The sequence below is a fragment of the Lolium perenne genome, chromosome 2 (genome assembly GCF_019359855.2).
Source record: "Lolium perenne isolate Kyuss_39 chromosome 2, Kyuss_2.0, whole genome shotgun sequence".
Classification (NCBI taxonomy): Eukaryota; Viridiplantae; Streptophyta; class Magnoliopsida; order Poales; family Poaceae; genus Lolium; species Lolium perenne.
The window spans coordinates 122027172-122048933 of record NC_067245.2 but is presented as its reverse complement, the minus strand read 5'-3'; the positions used below and the strand labels follow the sequence as shown (position 1 = coordinate 122048933).

At 44.7% G+C, this 21762-nt stretch overlaps 1 protein-coding gene across 4 annotated transcripts; it reads right to left on the bottom strand.

Moving 5' to 3' along the window:
• Positions 1–876: 876 nt before the first annotated feature.
• Positions 877–8003, bottom strand: LOC127333525 (uncharacterized). Of its 4 annotated transcripts, none has more exons than XM_071826215.1 (10): positions 7444–8001; positions 7192–7355; positions 5063–5238; positions 3826–3892; positions 3093–3215; positions 2909–2980; positions 2688–2822; positions 2138–2294; positions 1404–1726; positions 877–1334 (listed from the first exon to the last, which is right to left on the bottom strand). In XM_071826215.1, exons 4-8 carry the CDS (start codon positions 3845–3847, stop codon positions 2281–2283), a joined length of 366 nt encoding a protein of 121 aa, XP_071682316.1. In that variant the 5' UTR covers positions 3848–3892; positions 5063–5238; positions 7192–7355; positions 7444–8001; the 3' UTR covers positions 877–1334; positions 1404–1726; positions 2138–2280. The 4 variants fall into 4 exon arrangements, with proteins under 4 accessions (XP_071682316.1, XP_071682315.1, XP_071682314.1 ...); XM_071826214.1 differs by having other exon boundaries at positions 3826–3914; positions 4022–5238; positions 7444–8000; XM_071826213.1 differs by having other exon boundaries at positions 4022–5238; positions 7444–8000.
• Positions 8004–21762: the final 13759 nt, after the last annotated feature.

The following is a 21762-nucleotide window of genomic DNA, read 5'->3' as shown; positions in this document are numbered from 1 at the left end:
CATCACCCAAGATCATACTAGGGTTTCCATTCATTTCTTTTGAAAAGTAATTTCCTCTCATTGAATATTACTAAGATTTAATCTCCTCAAATAATAAAGTATGAAATCATGTTGACAAAAGTCACCACTTCATATTTATCATTTGGGAAAATGATTTAAATGAGATACTACATCTCATGAAATTTAAACACTACTTTGGAAACAATTTAATATCCCTAAGTAATCAAACATGAGGTTCAATAGACTAAGGTCATTACCTCATATTGAATTAGTTGGGACATTGATTTAAATGAGAGGATATCTCTCATAATATCTAATAAATACTTTAGGGTAATTTAAATGGACTAGAAATGGCCACATAGCCATTATTTTGCTCTAGCCCATGATCATGGTAAACACCACTGTGGAGCTACTGCGCAATAAGTGGTTTTGTTCGTAATGTAGTAAGGGAACGTAGTTTTTTTTGTATGTGGGCTGCAAGTAATGTGTACAAACGAAACCAACGGGGATCAAGTATAAGTTGCATAGATGTATTTGTTTTTGGAACAGTTCATTTGGCAAGACATTTACCTTTTGTGTAACAATGTAAGAGACTGTGGAGCTACTTTAGTCTTTTTTCTGGTGATGTGAGAGACGGCATATATGCCTCTCTGAGATTTGAATCTAGGGGCGTCGTCGAATATTGCATTAGGTTGTAGTGTCGTATAGGAGCTTTCTTACAGCCTGACGACGAGGAGAAAAGACGCTGAATAGTTTATAACAGGTTCTATGTGTGACCTTAAGGCACATTGAGGGGGTTAATAATGACGGAGTTGGCAGGCTTATATGCAACTGATGGAGTCGCCACGGTATAGGTAAGCCAGCAGAAGAAAGTAATAATAATAAATGATAAAGCGGTAGCATAGCTAGAATGGTGGTGCTTCATTAAATCTTAAGATACATAGCAGTGGATAAAGGTCTGCATATTGGATAAATGTACATAGAAATTAAAACGGAGATTTGGTGAGCAAACACTCACATTGAGTTTCGGGTATGCAATCTTAGGAGACTGCAAGAATATTCACCTAGGATACTATTAGGTAAAATAACATAAGCTGGCAGGTTGATGAGAAGATTTATTTTCAGCTGGGTGGTTAGTTTACTTGCTTGATTTCCTTGACGCTGTGTTTGTGTTAGCCTCGTCTTGCGATGACAGCCTGTAATCACAATAAGATGTAGAATCAGTGGATGGTTCAAGGCTAATGTTATTGCTTCCCTTTGAATAATGCCTTGGCAGGTCCTTTCTTGTCATTCTTGTTCTTCCTCTTCTTGTCTTTGATTGCCTTACCCATGTCCTGGTAGAAAAAGACATTAGAACATGTCGAAGCAGTTGTTCATAGAGAACCGCGTAGTCTACTATTTACCTCTGCTTCGTCAGCATCGACTGGTATGCCTTGCTTCTAAGTAGAAACCTGATAGGAGCAGTGTGTCATCCATGCATGGTCGGAGATCATCAAAGGACTTCGCGTCATATGCATCTAGGGGGGAGTTCTCAGTCTCAGGCACGATCTCCATTACTTTTGTGTTCTGTCAAATTTGAATCCTATAACAGTGATCTGTTGCTCTATAGTTGTTCCTGGGGGCAACGATCATAAACAACTCCAGCTTGTAAACTATGTCTTCCTTTAGTTCGTCTTTAAATTGGTCAAAACCAGTCTGCGAGTATAGAACCTTCTATTGTGGTGCCCTGCATCATCCGTACAGTGTAAGTGTACATTTTATGGGAACAACTAATAGTTTTTTTTGCAAGATGTGTTGTTCGTGACTAAGACTTACTGGCGAGTGTGTAACATTGTAAGAATATCCACAAAAATAGAACGTAAATGTGAAGCCGATTGGATGCATTTTGTCTGTAGGGGACAATGACTAAATGGACAACACAAGTGTTCACATAGGCAGTGGTGAAGAGATACATTGAAAAGGAGCAAGTACGAAAAGATAGCTAAATAGGCTTGCATGATGTTAGACGACAAAACTGTAGACGGGTTAATTACTCAGGATATGTAAGATTTGATAAATAACTGGATCTTAAGGGTAGACTAATTGCATATGTTTCATGTGCAGGAGATGGTAAAGACATTAGTAATGCATAAAGTACCAGATGATTAACGAACATGAAGCCTATATCTCATAGAGCTCCAGCTCCTTGTTTCTGTTCTCCCACATCCGTGCGATGCACAACAGAACGCCTCATAGATCCTCGAGGTTTGATATCTCTGATAAAGGTTGCCTGCATTGGTACTACTTCAAATTTCCTGCAACATAGGATGATTAGTAAACATTGACACCCATGATAAACGTATAACAATCTGAAATATCAGTAGCCATGATAAATGTACAGTAAAGTGCATGGTATTGGACATATCTAAGTAAGCAAATAAGTGCAAACAATCAGGAACAAAATAAACAGCAAGGGTCATTCAATAAGAAGGGAGTGAAACGAAACCAAAGAAGAAGTATAAGGCTAAAGCCAAGAAAAAGGAGAAACCTAGATTCATAGGCAAACCGAAAATAACTGACTGAGAGACGGTGAGGAAGAGAGAGGAGGAAGTAGGCCTCACTGGCGGAATTGATACTGTTGGCGTTGAACTCTGCATACTAAGGATTGCAAGAATAGGCAAAAAGCCAAACAAATGAACAATCCGTACCTGGATGTGAAGTGCGAGATCCCGTACCTGATGACAATGCCGGCGCAACAGGCATGTTATCAGTAGGCAGGGACGGAAATGATCCAGCCCCAAAATCACAACCATAGATAGGATGACCAGCAGAAGACGACGAAGCTGCAGGTATACCAATATGATCGAAACCGTCAGAATGAATGGGTGGAAGAGGAGCCAACGGCGTGAGGCAGACAAACCACCCTCACCAGTGAGCGAATCAGCAGGTGAACACAGCAACCCAGCAGGAGATTCATCATCAAAAGAGTCCATGTAAAGGCCTAGAAAAAGCAAAACATAAGCAGAACGATTGAATGAAAAGGAAAGAACACAAAGAAACCAGAAGGTAAGATATAAAAAGCAAAGCAAAACCAAAAGTAATAGCAAACAAACCAGGATTAGAGGAACTCGCCCCAGAAAATGACGCCGATAGAGCATCAAGGAACCACCCAACAAAGGAATTAACAAAAGGATCAGAGGTGAACGAAGAACCACCCGGGTGCATCTGAATAATGTCTACAAAAATAAACAGCGTAGAACTCTTTAGTAAAAAAAGGCATAATAACAAATCAACCGACCTTCGCATAAAGCAGGGCACATTCTTTCTGAAATAAACAACTACCTCAATCTAAGCTAACATTGGCCCAATGAGAATTTCATTAAACCTACTGGTATAGGAAAATCATGGTACTACAATCATGCTGAACACGGGAAGATAAAAAGCAAGAAAATAAGCAATGCATGATATCCAACAAAGTTCCATAAAACAGGAGGCAGACAAGACCTAAGCGAAGCTGACTAAATTTGATCTTACATAAGCAGCCTTGAATTTTCATCTTGGACAAAATATATAGACAGAAAATATATCATATGACGGCTGCAGTTGCTCGATAAAGAATAGTCTATCTGCCTGATTACCATTGTATATACTCCCTAGAATGAAAACCACATCTTGTTTTTGCATATGCTACTATTTTGCATGATGTAAGTATTGGCGTACAAATATATGACATAAGCACGGAGAGTTCAAGACTCGATTAGTTTGGAAACTCGTGGACAATACTGGCCAAGTAAGAAATCTTAGATTATCTTGATTTATATCTTTTTATAATACTTTACACATCACCTGAAAGCATATGTTGGCACATCCACCGCTTCCCTCTTCTCCTTCAGTTTGAACAAATCGCAGTGAACTGCAATATGGTAGGAAAAATGCTGACATGGAATTGGACTGACATAAATACAGGTGCGGCTCAAACTTTAGCTTCAGACAGCAACACAATCAGAATTAGTGCATAATAATAGACCATGGCACTTGTTACCTTAGCTGGCCACTGCCATCTTCACAGCCTTAGAAGGCTCTACATTAGATACCCCGGTCGGTTGCAAGCTCATCTGGTCCATCGACCAGAGCAGCAGAGCATGGAATCGTTGCCTGCTGACACCTTCAGGTAGATGGACTCGATTTCTAATGTAAACTGAACTACTTCTAATTCTTTCTTTAGTTTGAGATGACTATCAAAAACTGTTGGAGATATACATCAGCAGGCAATTTGAGATACTTAATATGCATGATTTTATTAAAGTACATTACCTTTAAAGTACATTACCTATGGAACTTGTATTAATATCTGCTACTTGTTTAGATTTCATGTCAATCTTTTTCCTGTGTACTAAAATACTTAGACTTTGTACACATCTTAGAAGCTTATACACAATTTAGCATGAGATGTTACTGCTTTTATTTGCGACTGTTCAGTTCCTATGCTGAGCACATGCAAAAGACATGCAGCTGGAGAAGACAGAATACAAAGAAAAAGAAAATAAGCTAGCAAGCCATAGAATAAAATGCATGTAGCATATACAATAAAGCTCGGTGGCGAGGGCCAAGGTAGAACACGGGAGGTGAAAATGGTTGACAGTGGTGCAAGTGAAAGTGGAACTACCAAACTTTCGAAAGCTAGGATATTACCTAAAATATAAGAAATCTCAGTTAGCATATCTGACTGTCTAAATAACTTGCATACAGGGGTGTACATATGCATCTCCATGTCATTTCTTTTCCTAGACCACACATGAACAAATACATGAAAATACATATAAATTTTTTCATATTGTCAATGGCCAGTACATATCAATTTTGTTCATATTGACAATGGCCATAACTGAGCATTCAGTTATCTAGGAAAATAGTGCTCCACGATTGAAATATATATGTACATAAATTGGTATGGAGTAGAAAAGTAAGTACATAATAGTATCTTAGGAAGGGGATAAATTTACCTCAATTTAATTTTTAAAAAGATAGACAACATCTACAATCCTCTGTGCAAATATTATAGAGAAGAATTTAGAGGACGCACGCTTCCCTGCTGCAAGAAGAAGCAACATAGCAGTTCATCGGCAGCGATGCAGACTTCTTTGTGGGAGACAGTGAGCTGGAGACAGAGTCGCGAACGGAGTTTTTTTGTCCGACGGTGATGCAACAAAATGATCCAGGAGCCAGCATCCAACATATCATGTTATGCAACCCTCAACCCTGGCCAAAAAAGTGAAAGACTTACCTCAGGAAGGAACGGATTTAGTTGGTAATGACATTATAAGAAAGCAAAATACTATCGGTTATAAGGGCATCTCCAGCGGCGCGACGCAAATGGTCGTTTCCGTCCGCCGTGACCGGAAATGCGTCTGGCACCCTCTCCAGCGGGGCGACGCAAAGTGACCGGGCCGTCCGCGGAGACGCAAACCTGGCCCAAATATGCGCCTCGGATGCGTCTCCGCGGACACTGCGCGGACGCCGAAAGTGTCCGCTCGTATCCGGCGGACGTTTCGTCGGGCCCGCCTGGCAGCGACCCTGCGTCGATGCGTCTTCTCAAACGCGCCTGCGCGATCGGCGCCGCCGCTGCGTCGCTTCGGCAGTCTGCGCCACATTAATGGCGATGCCTCGGCTGCCGAGCGGCCGCAGCCCACCTCCGCCAACCACGTTAATGGCGTCGCCACGCGTCCCGCGGCCACCGCATGCCTCCGGCCTATATAAAGGGGCCGCGCCTTCTTCTTCCTCATCCACTCCTCCATAGAAACCCTAGCCGCCACAAAGCTCCAGCGTTCCGCCGCCTAGGTGTTCCTGCCACGCAGCCAGCCCCGCGAGGAAGCCCATGGCGGGTCCTGGTGGCCGCCGAGGCGGTCGAGGCCGCGGCCCTGGACGGCCCCGGGGACGGGGCAGGGGCCGCCGTGGTGGAGCAGCTACGGCCCCACGCTCGCCGTCGCCTGCGCCCTCTTCGTCTTCCTCCGACGTGGAGGGACGCTGCTTCGAGTTCCTCCTCCGCATCGACGACGACCCGCTCGGCATCAAGCGTCTCCCGGACAAGTTCGCCGAGTTCATCGACGGCGTCGAGCCGGCGCATTTGCAGCTACGGGAGGCCAGCTGCAACTTCTGCCGCTGGGCCGTGGAGGTCCTGTTCGACGGGCAGGGCAAGATGTACTTGCACACCGGGTGGGGCAAGTTCGCCCGTGACCTGGCGCTCGAGCCCGGCTGCCAGCTCACCTTCCTCTACGAGGGAGACGGTGAGATGGTCGTCAAGGTCTTCGACGACACGGCCTGCCGCAGGCACTACCACACCGGCGAATCCGAGTCGGACTCCGATAGTTAGAACGTAGAGTGTTCTTTCTTTGCAGCGAATCTGGCTACGGGCCGGCAAGGCCCGATAGTGGAAGGTTTCTGTCTGTTCGCCATCGGTAGAACCAACAAGGGCACCGTCAATCCTCCCGCTGGATTTTCCAGTTTGGGTGACTGGGTGTGCCCTCGAATGTTCTTTCTTGGCAGCGAACATACGGAAATCAACACAACTGGTTTCTATTTTTAAAATATTTATATTTGTGTCCACCATGGTGCAAACTATGTATTAGTTTGTGTAAACCATGTTCCAAACTATGTATTAGTTTGTGTAAAATAATCTTCCAATTTGTAATATTTGGAAGTATGTTTTTTTTTTTTGAGGAACTTACAGCAGGAGAAACTCCTACTGTTTCACTTTTTTATTAAAGGAAAAGAGAACACAAGATTTTACATGCCCAAACTAATAACTCCCTGGTGCACAAGAAGTGCTCCAAGACTGGGAAGGGCTTTAGAGGAAAGATGACAGGTTGGCACACACCACCCCTTTTACAAATTTATGTGAGCAAAGCAACAATAGAGTGGAGAAGAGCTTTGTGTTCTTCCTTGATCCTGCACCCAAGCACCTCCAAGTCTTGCCGTAGCTGTCTCTTCCAAGTACCAATTTCCGGCTTATTTGGAAGTATGTTGAAATGAAAAAGAGAAAAAAAAATGCGTCGGGCCGCTGGAGCCAACCCCAGACGCAAACGGACACGCGGACGAAAACGGTCATTTCAGCGTCCGCTGCGCGACGCAAACGGACGCGCGCGGACACTAAAATACGTCGCGCCGAGATGCCCTAAGGTAGCAACTGTTGACCATACTGAACCATGCACGTACATGTGGTCTCCGTGTGCTAGCAGGGTCGGCTGCCGCTGTTGGTCGGCCAGCAGGGGCGTGGCACACCGACGTGATTCTCACCCCATATCCCCGCCTGACACAGTGAGGATAGGTGACTCCACTGTAATTGTGTCCCCGCCAGTACACCCCGTTGCAGTCGGCGGCTAAAAGGGACAAAGAAAGAAAGAGGAGGTGAATTAGGAAAGGGGCAGAGATAGCAGAGGTAAAGGAAGGCGTGGTCAGGTGGCGTACATATGCGCTGATGCGTGTAGCCACGGGCGTCTCCACCCTCGCATCTCCCTGCTCGCGGTCCGCCTCCATACTGACGCATCGCCGCCACCCCAAAATCCTCCTGATGTTGCGCAGTGGCCAATTCGGCGCGCGACGCCACGACGCCGTGTCCGGGTTGGGGAAGTCAGTGCCATTCCGCTCCTCCCCGCGCAGCAGCAGTCACAGGACCAGAACTTCACAGTGACAGGGACGGCTCCGTCCATGAGTGGGAGCTCGCTGGCGGCACCGCGTGGAGAACTCCCAACGGCGACCACGGCCTCATTGAAGAGACACGGCCGTGCTCCACGCCGGCGACGATGGGCAAGTCTTCTCCACTTATATTCCATCTTTCAGCGCGCCACCAGCTGCCCCGAGAAGGAGAGGAGCTCCTCTTCCACGCCGTCAGCCGCCGGGGAGAGAGAAGAGGGCGCCGCCCTATCGAGAGCAGCGAAGCGGAGAGATAAGGAAGGGCAAAGAAAATTCTGGAATCCATGGATAGTGGAGATGGGCACCGCTTTGACCAGATCAATTGGCTGGGACGATATCTACAGGAATAGGAGGGGAAGGCTAATAACCGGTAGCCCATAGCCTATTGGTCGAAAAAAGAAGACCAAAGATTACCAACTTACAGGGAGGCACCGAAACGTGCCGGTTGCCAAGGGATCGACACACAAATAAACAGCCAATCTATACGGATCTACCGTATCTCAAGAGCCCATCAATAGTAAAAATCCCTACCGTGTCATGTTTTGATTGGAAGATAAGCTACCATCAACAGTACCTCTAACATTTTAGCAAAATGGGTGAACTTTAATATAGGTTATAATGTCTCCAACTTTTTAGTGCAAACACTACCTCTGCTAACTCTAAGTCATGTGTGGGGTAATTGATTTCATGAGATCTTAGTTGTCTTCATCCATAAGATATCACTTTTCAATCTTGCATAAGTATACATCCCAATCCATGCTTGGATGCATCACAATACACCGTGTAATCTTTACCAGTTTCTGGCACTGCTAACACAGGTGTTGTGGTTAACTTTTCCTTTAGAGTCTGAAAATTATGTTCACACTCGTCTGACCACACAAAAGGTGTATTCTTCCTTAACAACTTGGCATTGGTCCAACTATCTTGGAAAATCCCTCAATTAATCTCCGATAGTATCCTGCCATCCCTAAGAATCCTCTTATTTTCTTGACATTCTTAGGTGCTTCCCACTCCAAAACTGCTGCTACTTTGCTTTGGTTTACTGCTATTCCATCTTTGCTAATCACATGACCAAGAAATTCCACTTGATCTAGCCAAAACTCACACTTTCTGAATTTGGCATATAGCTGATGTTCTCTTAGTGTTTGTAACACTATCTTGCGATGCTCTGCATGTTCAGCCTTATCCTTGGAATATATTAGGATATCATCGATGAAAACGATGACAAATTTATCAAAATATGGCATGAATATCTTGTTTATGAGGTTCATGAATATTGCTGGGGCATTTGTCAATCCAAAAGGTACTACTAAGTGTCACAACCCATTTTTCATAACTTGCATATTTTCGAAACTTGAAAATTAGAGCCAAAAAAAACTTTTATTTCTTGTGTTGATATGTGTGCTTAGGGTAGATTCATGCATATGGTGATGTGTAGAATTGTTTTTGTGTGTTTTTGAAACCAAAACCCTAGCACCTTGGTTGACATTTTTTTTGAACCATTAGGGTTTTGCCCCTCCCTCTTGTCAACTCCACCTCTCATATTTAATCCCTGGATCAAAAATCTAAGTTGAAACCCTAGACTCAACACCACACCAGGATGAGATGAAACACTCCCCTCTCTCATTTTGGGTGAGACACCATCACCTAGGCTTACACCATCATCATCACCACCACACCACTTTTCTCTCTACTTTCTCCAACACTTGTGCACATGCACTCTTTTTCAATTTTGGCACATGCACTCATGGCATTTCCCCTCTCTTTGCACCTCTGCCCTACACCTCTCTCTCTCTCTCTCTCTCTCTCTCTCTCTCTCTCTCTCTCTCTCTTTCTCTCTTTTGTCTCTGGTTGAGGGACAAGAGAGGGGACACTTCCCCCTCTCTTTTTTTTCTTTTTCTCCCTTTTTTCCCCTGGTTTTGGACCGTGGACATCAACCACCCCTCTTCTCTTGCCCTGGCCCAACCCTAGCCTCACCACCCCCTCTCTTTTGGCCCAAGACGCCACCAGCACCACTCCCGCCCAAAACTCTAGCCCCCCCAACGCACGCGCGCGCACGCTGGCCAGCGCCATGATGGCCCTGACGCCTCGCACGCCACGCCTTCAGCCTCGACTGGCACCCGACGCCTCGGTGCCCTCCCTCGCTGATGCCACCTAGGCGACGTCACCCTGGCCCCACTAGGTGACGCCAGACCCCGCCCCTCCATTGGCCGACGCCACCGCCCGCTCCACTCCCGTCCCGCCCCTCGGCTATAAAAAGAGGCCAAGCGACACTGCCACCACCTTTCAGCCCCTTCCCCACTCACTCACACTCTCTGTCACGCCGCCAACCTGCTCGAGCAGCAGCTCGAGCTGCTGCCGTTGCTGCCGCTCGTGGACACCGACGCCGTGGTCACCGCGGGCGTGTCGAGCAGGTGGACGCTCACCGCCATGACACTTACGCTCTCCCCTCATTTTTCCTTCGTCACCATCACCGTTTGCCTCTCCTGACCCCGCCCCCTTCTTCTCTTCACCAGGGGGGCCACAGAACGCCACCGCCACCGACGCTTCGACGATGCCCGTGATGCAGACGTCGCCATGCGAGGAGGAGGAGTCGTGTCGGGGAGCCGCCAAGCCGTCTACAGGCAGCCTAGCCACGCCACCAACCCATCTACACCGCGCCACGCCATCCCCAGCCGCCGGTAAGCCGCCTAGCCACCCCTTTCTTCCTCGCCGGCGAGCGCCGCGCGCACGTCGCGGAAACGACGGCCCCAGGCCGTCGGATCCAGATCCTACGGCCGCATGGCCCATGCATGGCCACGTCGGCATGCACGGCCTGGCCCGCCGCGGGTCCTCGGCCTTTTTATTTTTCCCCCGCCACCTGGAAAACCCTACTGGGCCGGCCCGTCTCCGTGCACACGGCATGGCCCAAAACCCTCCCACCAAAACAAAAATTGTTTGAAAATTAAAATTTGCTGTTTATAATTGAAAAGTATATGTGCACTGTTTGCTAATAACTTGTGTTTGGCACATCCAGTTGAGGTGATTCCAATTGCAGTAGAACCAATATGAAAATTTCTTTCAAATGCCACTGGCCTTGTATTTTTAGGATTTGTGTACGATTTTTAGTGTATTAAACATGTTCACTGGTCACTCTTTAGTATTTGTAATTCTTAAAATTGTAGGATTAATAATTTTGGATGAATCTAATTGTGTTGATCTTGTTTTGTTACTGGCCATATAGGAAAAATACTTTCAGTCTCTGTTCAAGAAATTTGGTCTCTGTTTGCAAGTGTATGTGTGTCAAATGCAATGATGAATTTGAAATCTCTTTGAATTATTCAAAACCTTGCCATCACTTTGTTTTAAACATAGCCAACCCATGTTTTTTTACTGTCAAACAACTCCCCTGCATATTTTCATTTTGTTTTACGTAACCCTTGGTTCATGAACTATGTGTTGATTGTATGTGTTATTTACTTTTGCGACGATAGATACGAACGAGGGTGAAGTTGAAGGGGAGGATTTTGGAGAAGGATTTTAAGAAGACCAGGGACAAGCCAACCAAGGCAAGCCATATATTGATCTTTGAATGTTGTGTTCCATATTGATGTCCCCTTGTGGTCACTATTGTCTCTTGATCTTGTGTGTACTAGTCTCTTTATCTTGTCAATGCATGCTTTGTCTTAAGCATGGTGATATTCTTGGTCATACCATAGGCTTATCTTAGATATTGTTGGGATCATGAGGATCATGGCTATGCCATCTTACCTTGTTGATTCACATGCTTACCTTAAGCATGTGACACATCTTGTCAATTCACCCCTACACCCCTTGTTAGTATAGTGGTATTACCATCAAAATCTTGGTGTGCTCTCATTTTGAGATGAGTATGCCTACCTACCTTAGGTATGTCAAATATTGTTGAACCCCCTCTTAATCTTCTAGTGTTGGTTGGTTAATACCACACAAATCTGAAAGTGTTTTCCCCACTTATGATGCCAATATACATGCTTACCTTAAGCAAGTATGATTCTTTTGATTTCACTCATATCCACCCCTCATTGGCATGATGTCGTCGTGGTGGAACGGAAGATGCCATAGGATGGCTTAAGTTGGGGCCAAATGTGCGCTAGAGGATTCGGGTGAGGGTCTGTGTAACAGGAAAGGAGAGATGGTGAAGAAGCCGGTATGTATTCCCTTAACTTGGCCCTTGGCCAGAGGTAGAAGATCTACAATACAAGCTTTTCTTTCTCTCTAGGTCTAACTTGGAGTCTGATCAGATCGTCCCGCGTAGGGGTGTGCCCCCTCTCCTTATATAGGGGAGAGGGTGGCTTACAAGGGAAGAAACCTTAATGGAATCTAGGATGAGCTAAGCTACTTTATAAAGCTACTTTGGTCCACCTGGCACCGGTTATGACTTTAATCAGGGAGCGATGACCTCCGCCGGTATCTTTTACGTCATCTTATACTTTAGCGCCAGGGCTTTGTTTAAAGCTGAAGTGCTTCGCTCATCCTTGTCCTCTAGTCCGTGATGGAACCTTTGACCAAAGTGCTGACAGGCTACAGTGACCCCTGGTTCCGGTTTGCCGGTACCTTTACCTCTGGTTCCGGTATCTTCGTACTTAGATACATAAACTCTGGGAGCCGTCACTTCGGCATACCCCTCTGGGGATACCGGTTAGTACCAACTCCGACCAGCTGAACTTGAGCTCAGAATCCGGATCACTCTTTGATCCGGTTTACCACTACCACACTATGGCTAACTTGACATAGCCTTTGCATACCGGGGGCCATCCCCCCGACATTAGTCCCCGAAGCTGGTATAGTCTGGCGGATTCTATCCGACAGGCCATGTGATAACGCGTGAAGCACACGTCCGTTGGGAACCCCAAGTGGAAGGTGTGATGCATATAGCAGCAAGTTTCCCTCAGTATGAAACCAAGGTTGTCGAACCAGTAGGAGATGAAGGCCACGTGAAGGTTGTTGTTGAAGGAGTGTAGTGCGGCGCAACACCAGGGATTCCGGCGCACACGTGGAACCTGCACAACACAATCACAATACTTTGCCCCAACTTAACAGTGAGGTTATCAATCTCACCGGCTTGCTGTAAACAAAGGATTAAACGTATGGTGTGGAGAATGATGTTTGCTTGTAGAAAACAACAGAGAACAGAGATTGCAGTAGATTGTATTCAGATGTAAAAGAATGGACCGGGGTCCACAGTTCACTAGTGGTGTCTCTCCCATAAGAAATAGCATGTTGGGTGAACAAATTACAGTTGGGCAATTGACAAATAGAGATGCATACATATCATGATGATTACTATGAGATTTAATCAGGGCATTACGACAAAGTACATAGACCGCTATCCAGCATGCATCTATGCCTAAAAAGTCCACCTTCGGGTTAGCATCCGCACCCCTTCCAGTATTAAGTTGCAAACAACAGAAAATTGCATTAAGTATGGTGCGTAATGTAATCAACACAAATATCCTTAGACAAAGCATTGATGTTTTATCCTTAGTGGCAACATCACATCCACAACCTTAGAACTTTCTGTCACTGTCCCAGATTCAATGGAGGCATGAACCCACTATCGAGCATAAATACTCCCTCTTGGAGTCACAAGTATCAACTTGGCCAGAGCCTCTACTAGCAACGGAGAGCATGCAAGAACATAAACAACATATATATGATAGATTGATAATCAACTTGACATAGTATTCAATATTCATCGGATCCCAACAAACACAACATGTAGCATTACAAATAGATGATCTTGATCATGATAGGCAGCTCACAAGATCTAACATGATAGCACAATGAGGAGAAGACAACCATCTAGCTACTGCTATGGACCCATAGTCCAAGGATGAACTACTCACGCATCAGTCCGGAGGCGGGCATGGTGATGTAGAGCCCTCCGGTGATGATTCCCCTCTCCGGCAGGGTGCCGGAGGCGATCTCCTGAATCCCCCGAGATGGGATTGGCGGCGGCGGCGTTTCTGGAACTATTTCCGTATCGTGGCTCTCGGTAATAGGGTTTTCACGACGGAGGGATTTTATAGGCGAAGGGGCAGAGTCGGAGGAGGCATGGGGGCCCCACACCATAGGCCAGCGCGGGCCCGATGCTAGACACGCCGCCCTATGGTTAGGGCGCCTCGTTGCCCCACTTCGTATCCCCTTCGGTCTTCTGGAAGCTCCGTGGAAAAATAAGACCCTGGGCGTTCGTTTCGTCCAATTCCGAGAATATTTCCTGTGTAGGATTTCTGAAACCAAAAACAGCACAAAACAGAAACTGGCGCTTTAGCATCTCGTTAATAGGTTAGTGCCGGAAAATGCATATAAATGATGTAAAGTGTGTATAAAACATGTTAGTATTGTCATAAAACTAGCATGGAACATAAGAAATTATGGATACGTTTGAGACGTATCAAGCATCCCCAAGCTTAGTTCCTACTCGCCCTCGAGTAGGTAAACGATAACAAGGATAATTTCTGAAGTGACATGCTGCTATCATAATCTTGATCAATACTATTGTAAAGCATATGAAATGAATGAAGTGATTCGAAGCAATGCTAAAGACAATGATTAAACAACTGAATCATATAGCAAAGACTTTTCATGAATAGTACTTTCAGGACAAGCATCAATAAGACTTGCATAGGAGTTAACTCATAAAGCAATAAATTCTTAGTAGAAAGTTTTGAAGCAACACAAAGGAAGATATAAGTTTCAGCAGTTGCTTTCAACTTCAACATGTATATCTCATGGATAATTGTCAACACAAAGTAATATGATGAATGCAAATAAGCAAGTATGTAGGAATCAATGCACACAGTTGACACAAGTGTTTGCTTCTAAGATAGAAAGAAGTAGGTAAACTGACTCAACATAAAGTAGAAGAAATGGCCCTTCACAGAGGGAAGCATGGATTACTATTTTTGTGCTAGAGCTTTTATTTTCAAAACATAGAAACAATTTTGTCAACGGTAGTAATAATTCATATGTATTATGCATAAGACATCTTATAAGTTGCAAGCCTCATGCATAGAATACCAATAGTGCTCGCACCTTGTCCTAATTAGCTTGGATTTACATGGATTATCATTGCATAACATATGTTTCAACCAAGTGTCACAAAGGGGTACCTCTATGCCGCCTGCACAAAGGTCCAAGGAGATAAATCGCATTTGATTTCTTGTTTTTGATAGATCTCAACTAAGGACATCCATACCGGGATAACATAGAAAACAGATAATGAACTCCTCTTTAATGCATAAGAATTCAACAACAGATTATATTCTCATAAGAGATTGAGGATTAATGTCCAAACTGAAACTTCCACCATGATTCATGGCTTTAGTTAGCGGCCCAATGTTCTTCTCTAACAATATGCATACTCAAACCATTTGATCATGATAAATCGCCCTTACTTCAGACAAGACGAACATGCATAGCAACTCACATGATATTGAACAAAGATGTAATAGTTGATGGCGTCCCCAGAAACATGGTTACCGCTCAACAAGCAACTTATAAGAAATACTCCCTCCGTGCGGAAATGTAAGACGTTTAGCGATTGGTTCCGACCAGGTGAAAAACGTAAAAAAGACAACTCTACCCCTCCACATTTTGAATCGGTACCCTTCCCAGATCTAATCTCCCTCCTCGATCGCCCTCCGCCATCTCCCTCCTCGATCGCCATCCGCCCTCCGCCATTCGCACCTCCGGGCTTCGGCACCAGCAGCTCCACCTTCGGCCTAGGAAACTCCTCGCCCAGATGTTCGTGGACGCCGATCTCCTCCCTCAGGCGCTCTAGCTCCGGCCCCAGCAGCTCCTCCGGCTGCAGCAGCTCCTCCTCCGTCCCCTGCACCTCCAAGCTAGGCAGCTCCTCGGCCAGGAGCTCGTGGAGGCTGATCTCCTCCCCCAGGTGCTCCAGCCCAGGACGATCTCCTCATCTAGGTGCTCTTGGAGAACAATCTCCTCCGGCCCAGGCATCTCCTCTCCCAAGTTCTCCTGGAGGATTATTTGCCCGGCCCAAGCAACTCCTCGCCTAGGCTGTCGACGACTGGCGCCTAGGTTTGTCTCGCACAGAAAGCAGATCAGTATACATCAGAACCTATGCTGAACAAAGAAAACAGCAGCAGCAGATTACAAAAATAGCAGCCCCATACATGAACAAAGAGAACCAGCAGCAATCAGATCAATATGGTGCTCCCAGACTTGAATTTCACTCCACCCAAAGAAGGCGATGTCCATATACTTGAAGGAGAGCATGCAGGTACATTATCTAATGCAAAACAAAGTTATAGTTACATTATCTCTGAATTTAACGGAACAAGCAGATTTGTACTGCGCCCAGTTATGAAACAAAATCAGGAATCCAGAGAGCATAGAAAAGATCCCTGGCACGATTCTCCTCCTGTAGATTATACATATTGATGCTCAGATAAGATGGTATTAAGATAATAGCACGGCTCATATACTTACGTAGCATGGGGACAACACATATAATAAGCACTTGACGAATCTTTTGCTAAATGAGTCTAGGTACATTTGCATCTAGACGAAGTTGTAATACTTATTTTTGGAAATAGAGATAGTATCTGGTAACCTTGCAGTATTGACCGGAAGACACAAATTTCTACTCCATGGTTTTTATCGGTATCTAGATAAAACTGGATCAACTAATTTGGAGCAGAGGAAGTAGAAACTAAGTAAACCTACATGAGCATCTACATGCTGCTTACTCAAACAATTTAACCCTGATCTCTGCATTCAGAGTACTATACTGTATATACACTTCTGACTTGGTTGCGGAAAACAGAATAGGGATCCACCAATGTAAACGGATGCCCAACAAAGTATTAGCAAAACACAGACCAAACAGCTCTCTACCTTCTTGAGATCTTGAACCTTATTTGGCTAGCTATGTAACGTAACCAAATTATCCATGCCTAGTCGTGCGCTCAACTGATGCACTAATTCAGAGGCAACAATTCAAACCTGCAGCCACATGGATAACTCAGGCAAGCAGGAAGCATCAAACCAACCTCTGATGAAGCAGCACAAGGTTGTGGAGGAACAGCTCCACCGTGTTGCTACAATGTGGACAGCACAAATGTTGAAGGAACCGCTTCAACGTGCTGCGCTAGATATCGCTCTAGGGGCGTAAGCTAGATATCGCTCTAGGGGCGGGGGCTGTCAAGAGTTCAATCCAAACTCTCAACACAAGATCTAATCCAAGATCTTAAAAACAAGAACAGAAAGTTCTCTTTATTGATAGGTAGATGGTACATAGTCTCGTTCCATATGTAGAGGCTGGACCTCTATTTATAGGCTGCATGAGCCTTCTCTCCTTAGCTCTACTCATAACTAGAGTGTTCTAGAGGACACTACATAAGCTAGGAAAAGAGATACAAATATTCTAGTTACAACATATAGCTAGAACATGCTAGAAACTACTACAACATATGTGACTAAAGGATTCTATTTCCTAGAATATAGTAGAAGTGTGTAGAAGCTAGTACTGGATCTTACTTCTGTTTTATTTTTAATTTATTTTCTTTACTGTCCCTCATCATCCTCCCCTGGTTGTTTAGAACTCGACCTCGAGTTATCTTCATAAAGTGCTTGTTCTGGATGATAAAGGGCCAAGTCTGCCACATTGAATGTGTGAGATATGCCCATCTCCGGGGGTAGATCTATCACATATGCGTTATCATTTATCTTTCTTAGAATAGAGAAGGGTCCATATTTTCGTTGCCTAAGCTTTCCTTTAACGCCTAGAGGAAGTCTTTCTTTTCGGAGGTATACCATCACTTTATCACCAACTTGGAATGATTTCAGCCTCCGTTTGCAATCAGCCAACTGTTTATACTTCTGATTTTGTGCCTCCAAGACACCGCGAATTTCTTCAAATAGTTTTGTGTAGTTCTCAGCAAAGGACAAGGCTGCTTTTGAGCTTCCTTTTGATGGTAGCTTCAACAGATCCACCACATGTGTTGGAACTTTAGTGTAGACAATAGAGAATGGACTCCTTCCTGTTGATCTATGGTTGGAGTTGTTGTAGGAGAATTCAGCAAGAGATAAGGCTAAATCCCATTGTCCCTTTTTATCGCCACAAATGCAACGGATCAGATTACCCAAAGACTTGTTCACCACTTCTGTTTGGCCATCTGTTTGTGGGTGAGCTGTAGTAGAAAATTTTAACTCAGTGTTGAATTGCTTCCACAAAGTCATCCAAAATGCAGCAAGGAACTTGCTATCACGGTCTGAAACAATGGACCGTGGAACCCCATGAAGTCTGACCACTTCTCGGAAGAATAAATTTGCAACATGACGAGCATCTGTTGTCTTGCGGCATGGGATGAAATGAGCCATTTTGGAGAATCTGTCCACCACCACAAACACAGCATCATTCCCGCGCCTTGTTCTTGGCAAACCCAATACGAAGTCCATAGAGATATCCTCCCATGGAGCCTCAGGAATAGGCAAAGGCATATATAACCCTGAGTTTTGGATTTGGCCTTTGCATGTTTGACATATGGGGCATCGCTGAACAAACTTTCCAGCATCTCTCTTCAATTGTGGCCAATAGTAACGAGCCTCTAGATTAGCGATAGTCTTGTCACGTCCCACATGGCCACTAAGATCACTTGAATGGAGCTCTCTAATCAACTTGTCACGTAGAGAACTTCTTGGGATGCATAACCGATCACCCTTGAAGAGATAACCATCTTGCACTAAATAGCCGTCGCCTAATGGTTGGTCTCTTAGGTGCTTTACCCAAACATGGCCAAAGTCTTCGTCCTCTTCATACAACTCTTTTATTTGATCCATGCCCGGAAGTTCAGCCTCAAAAGAAGTCAAGAGGCATGCACGACGACTCAAAGCATCGGCGACTCTGTTGGTTGTTCCAGATTTATGCACAATAAGGTAGTTAAACCTCTCTAAATATGCTGCCCATCTTGCTAGCATGCGATCCACATGCTTTTGATTTCTAAAATGCTTCAAGGATTGATGATCACTGTAAACAATGAACTCCTTAGGCAGCAAATAGACTTCCCAGGTCTTTAAAGCCCGGAAAACAGCATATAATTCTTGCTGATAGGTACTCCACTTTTGTCTTGCTTCGCTTAGCTTCTCACTAAAGAATGCAATGGGTTTTCGTTCTTGAGATAGAACAGCCCCAATGCCTACTCCGCTTGCATCGCACTCTAGCTCAAAAGTTTTAGTGAAATCGGGTAGTACTAAGACGGGAGCTTGTGAGAGTTTTTCCTTTATCTCCTTGAAACTAGTTTCAGCAGATTCGTTCCATTGGAACTTTCCTTTCTTTAGGCATTCAGTAATTGGTGCCATGATGGTACTGAAATTTTTCACAAACCGCCTATAGAAAGTTGCAAGACCATGAAAACTTCTCACCTCAGAAATAGTCTTTGGAGTTGGCCATTCTTTGATTGCTTTAACTTTAGAGTCATCAACGTGAATGCCCTCACTTGTTATGACAAAGCCCAAGAAAATAAGTTTTGTTTGAAGGAAAACACACTTCTTCAGGTTGACATAGAGTTCGTTCTCCTTTAGTACACATAGTACCTTACGGATGTGATGCAAGTGTTCATCTTCATCCTTGCTATATATCAGGATGTCATCAAAATAAACCACAACAAAGCGGGATAAGAAGGGTCGAAGTACCTGGTTCATCAAGTGCATGAAGGTACTTGGTGCATTAGAGAGTCCAAATGGCATCACCATCCACTCAAACAACCCTTCCTTTGTCTTAAAAGCTGTTTTCCATTCGTCCCCGGGTCTAATGCGAATTTGATGATATCCGCTCTTTAAATCGAGCTTTGTGAATACTCTTGCACCACTAAGCTGATCTAGCATATCATCCAAACGGGGAATAGGAAATCTGTACCTTATGGTGATCTTGTTGATAGCTCTACTATCTGTACACATGCGCATAGATCCATCTTTCTTTGGTGTGATCAAAGCTGGTACGGCGCATGGACTAATACTCTCTCGAATGTGCCCTTTATGCAGCAACTCCTCCACCTTTTCCTTGAGTATATCATGCTCTTTTGGGCTCATTCGGTAGTGTGGCAGATTAGGTAGACTTGCTCCCGGAATGAAGTCAATTCGATGTTGAATTCCTCTCATTGGCGGTAGGCCTTGTGGCTCTCCAAGTATGCTCTGAAATTCATCTAGTAGGTCATGTACCTTTGCTGGAATCTCAACCGCCGGTTGCACTTCTCCTTTCACAACAAGTGCAGCACACATATTTGCCTCTTTCAAGTCTCCCATAAACTCATTAGAGGTGTGAGAAATAGTTAACATACTCTTCCCCTCCTCTTTGGAGCTATTACGATCTGATTGGTTGGGTAGAATGATGATCTTTCTCTTGTTCCAAGTGAACGAGTACGAATTTTCTTTCCCCCTATGTGTGGTATCCACATCAAACTGCCAAGGTCTCCCAAGAAGAACATGGCTGGCATCCATATCAACCACATCACATATTACATTTGAGCGGTAGTACTTGCCCAAAGAGAGTGGCAGGTTGCATTGTTTGGTGACCCTCATATTCACCCCTTTCTTGATCCATCCAATAGTGTATGGGTTTGGGTGATCATGAGTCTCAAGTTTTAAATGGTTCACCAAGTTTTGGGAGATGAGATTCTCGCAGCTGCAACTATCAATTACTAATTTGCATACCTTGCCATTCACCGTGCATTTGCTCTCAAATATTTTCTTCCTTTGTGTGTTGTCGGGCTGCGGCGTTGAGCACAAGAGGCGTTGAATCACACATACCACCTCTTCTCCCTCTTCTTCACAAATATCTTGTCCTTCTACATCTTCAGATTCATATTCTTCATCATCTTCACCATCATGGATTGTGGTGTTGACAAATTTCCTCAATGGGCATTTGCTAGATACATGTCCCTCTTCACCACATTTATAACACTTTATCACAGGCTTAGTCCTGCTTTTACCACCAACTTGTTTTGGGGCAGGTTGTTTTTCCTTGGGTTGAGTGGTCTTTTCTTCCGCTTTATGGGAGTTACTCCTAGGTGAGGCTTCCGTATGAGAATATGGAGCCTTACTTGCCTTTCTTGTTTTTACCAACCTCTCGGCCTTTAAGGCTAGAGCTTGTGCTTGATCAAGGGACCAAATTTGCTGCATCATTAAACGATCCTGGATAACATCACTGAGACCATTGATGTACCTTGCAACTTGTTGATCTTCTGTTTCAGCAAGGTTGCACCTCACTTGTAGCCTTAGAAACTCCTCTGTATATTCTGAAACAGTCCTATTTCTTTGGGCACAATTCTGGAACTGAATAAATAGGATCTGATCATAATCTGCAGGCAAAAATCTCCCCTTTAAAAGGTTCTTCATTTGCCGCCAAGATCGCACACGAGGTTCTCCTCTGAGTCTGCGGTCTTCTTGAAGGCGATGCCACCATGCACCAGCTCCTCCTTTCAGCTTGTATGCGACCAAAGAGACTCTACGGTCTTCTGGAATATTCATGACCTCAAAGAAAGTCTCCACCTCGTACAACCAATCAAGGCACCCTTCAATATCAACATTTCCATTGAAAGTAGGGATCTCAGCTTTCACCTTGTATGTATCCCTCACATACGTAGTGTTGGGTACTCTTGGATGTGCATAGAGGTCAGGTTCTTCAAGGCCCTCATCATTTTCTTCATCTTCAGAAATTTCATCATAAGTTGGCCTTCTTGAGGTACGCTGAACAATATGTGGTTGAGGTGTTTTTGCTCTAAGATGACCTCCCTTCCTTCTCCGCTGAGCATCTTCTCCATCCTTTGATGATTCTTCATCATTGGCAGTAGGAGGAACACCCTTTCTGATCATCTCAACTAGCTGATCAAATCTCCGGTTAAGATCTTCACGCAACGCTTGGATTTGTTGTTCGTTAAAGATCCATTCTCTTTCCCAACTCCTCCATTGCTTGCTGCAGCTTGCTCTCAATGAGGGAACCAGCAACTTGAACGGATCAGCAGGGCTCTGATACCACCTGAAGCAGCACAAGGTTGTGGAGGAACAGCTCCACCGTGTTGCTACAATGTGGACAGCACAAATGTTGAAGGA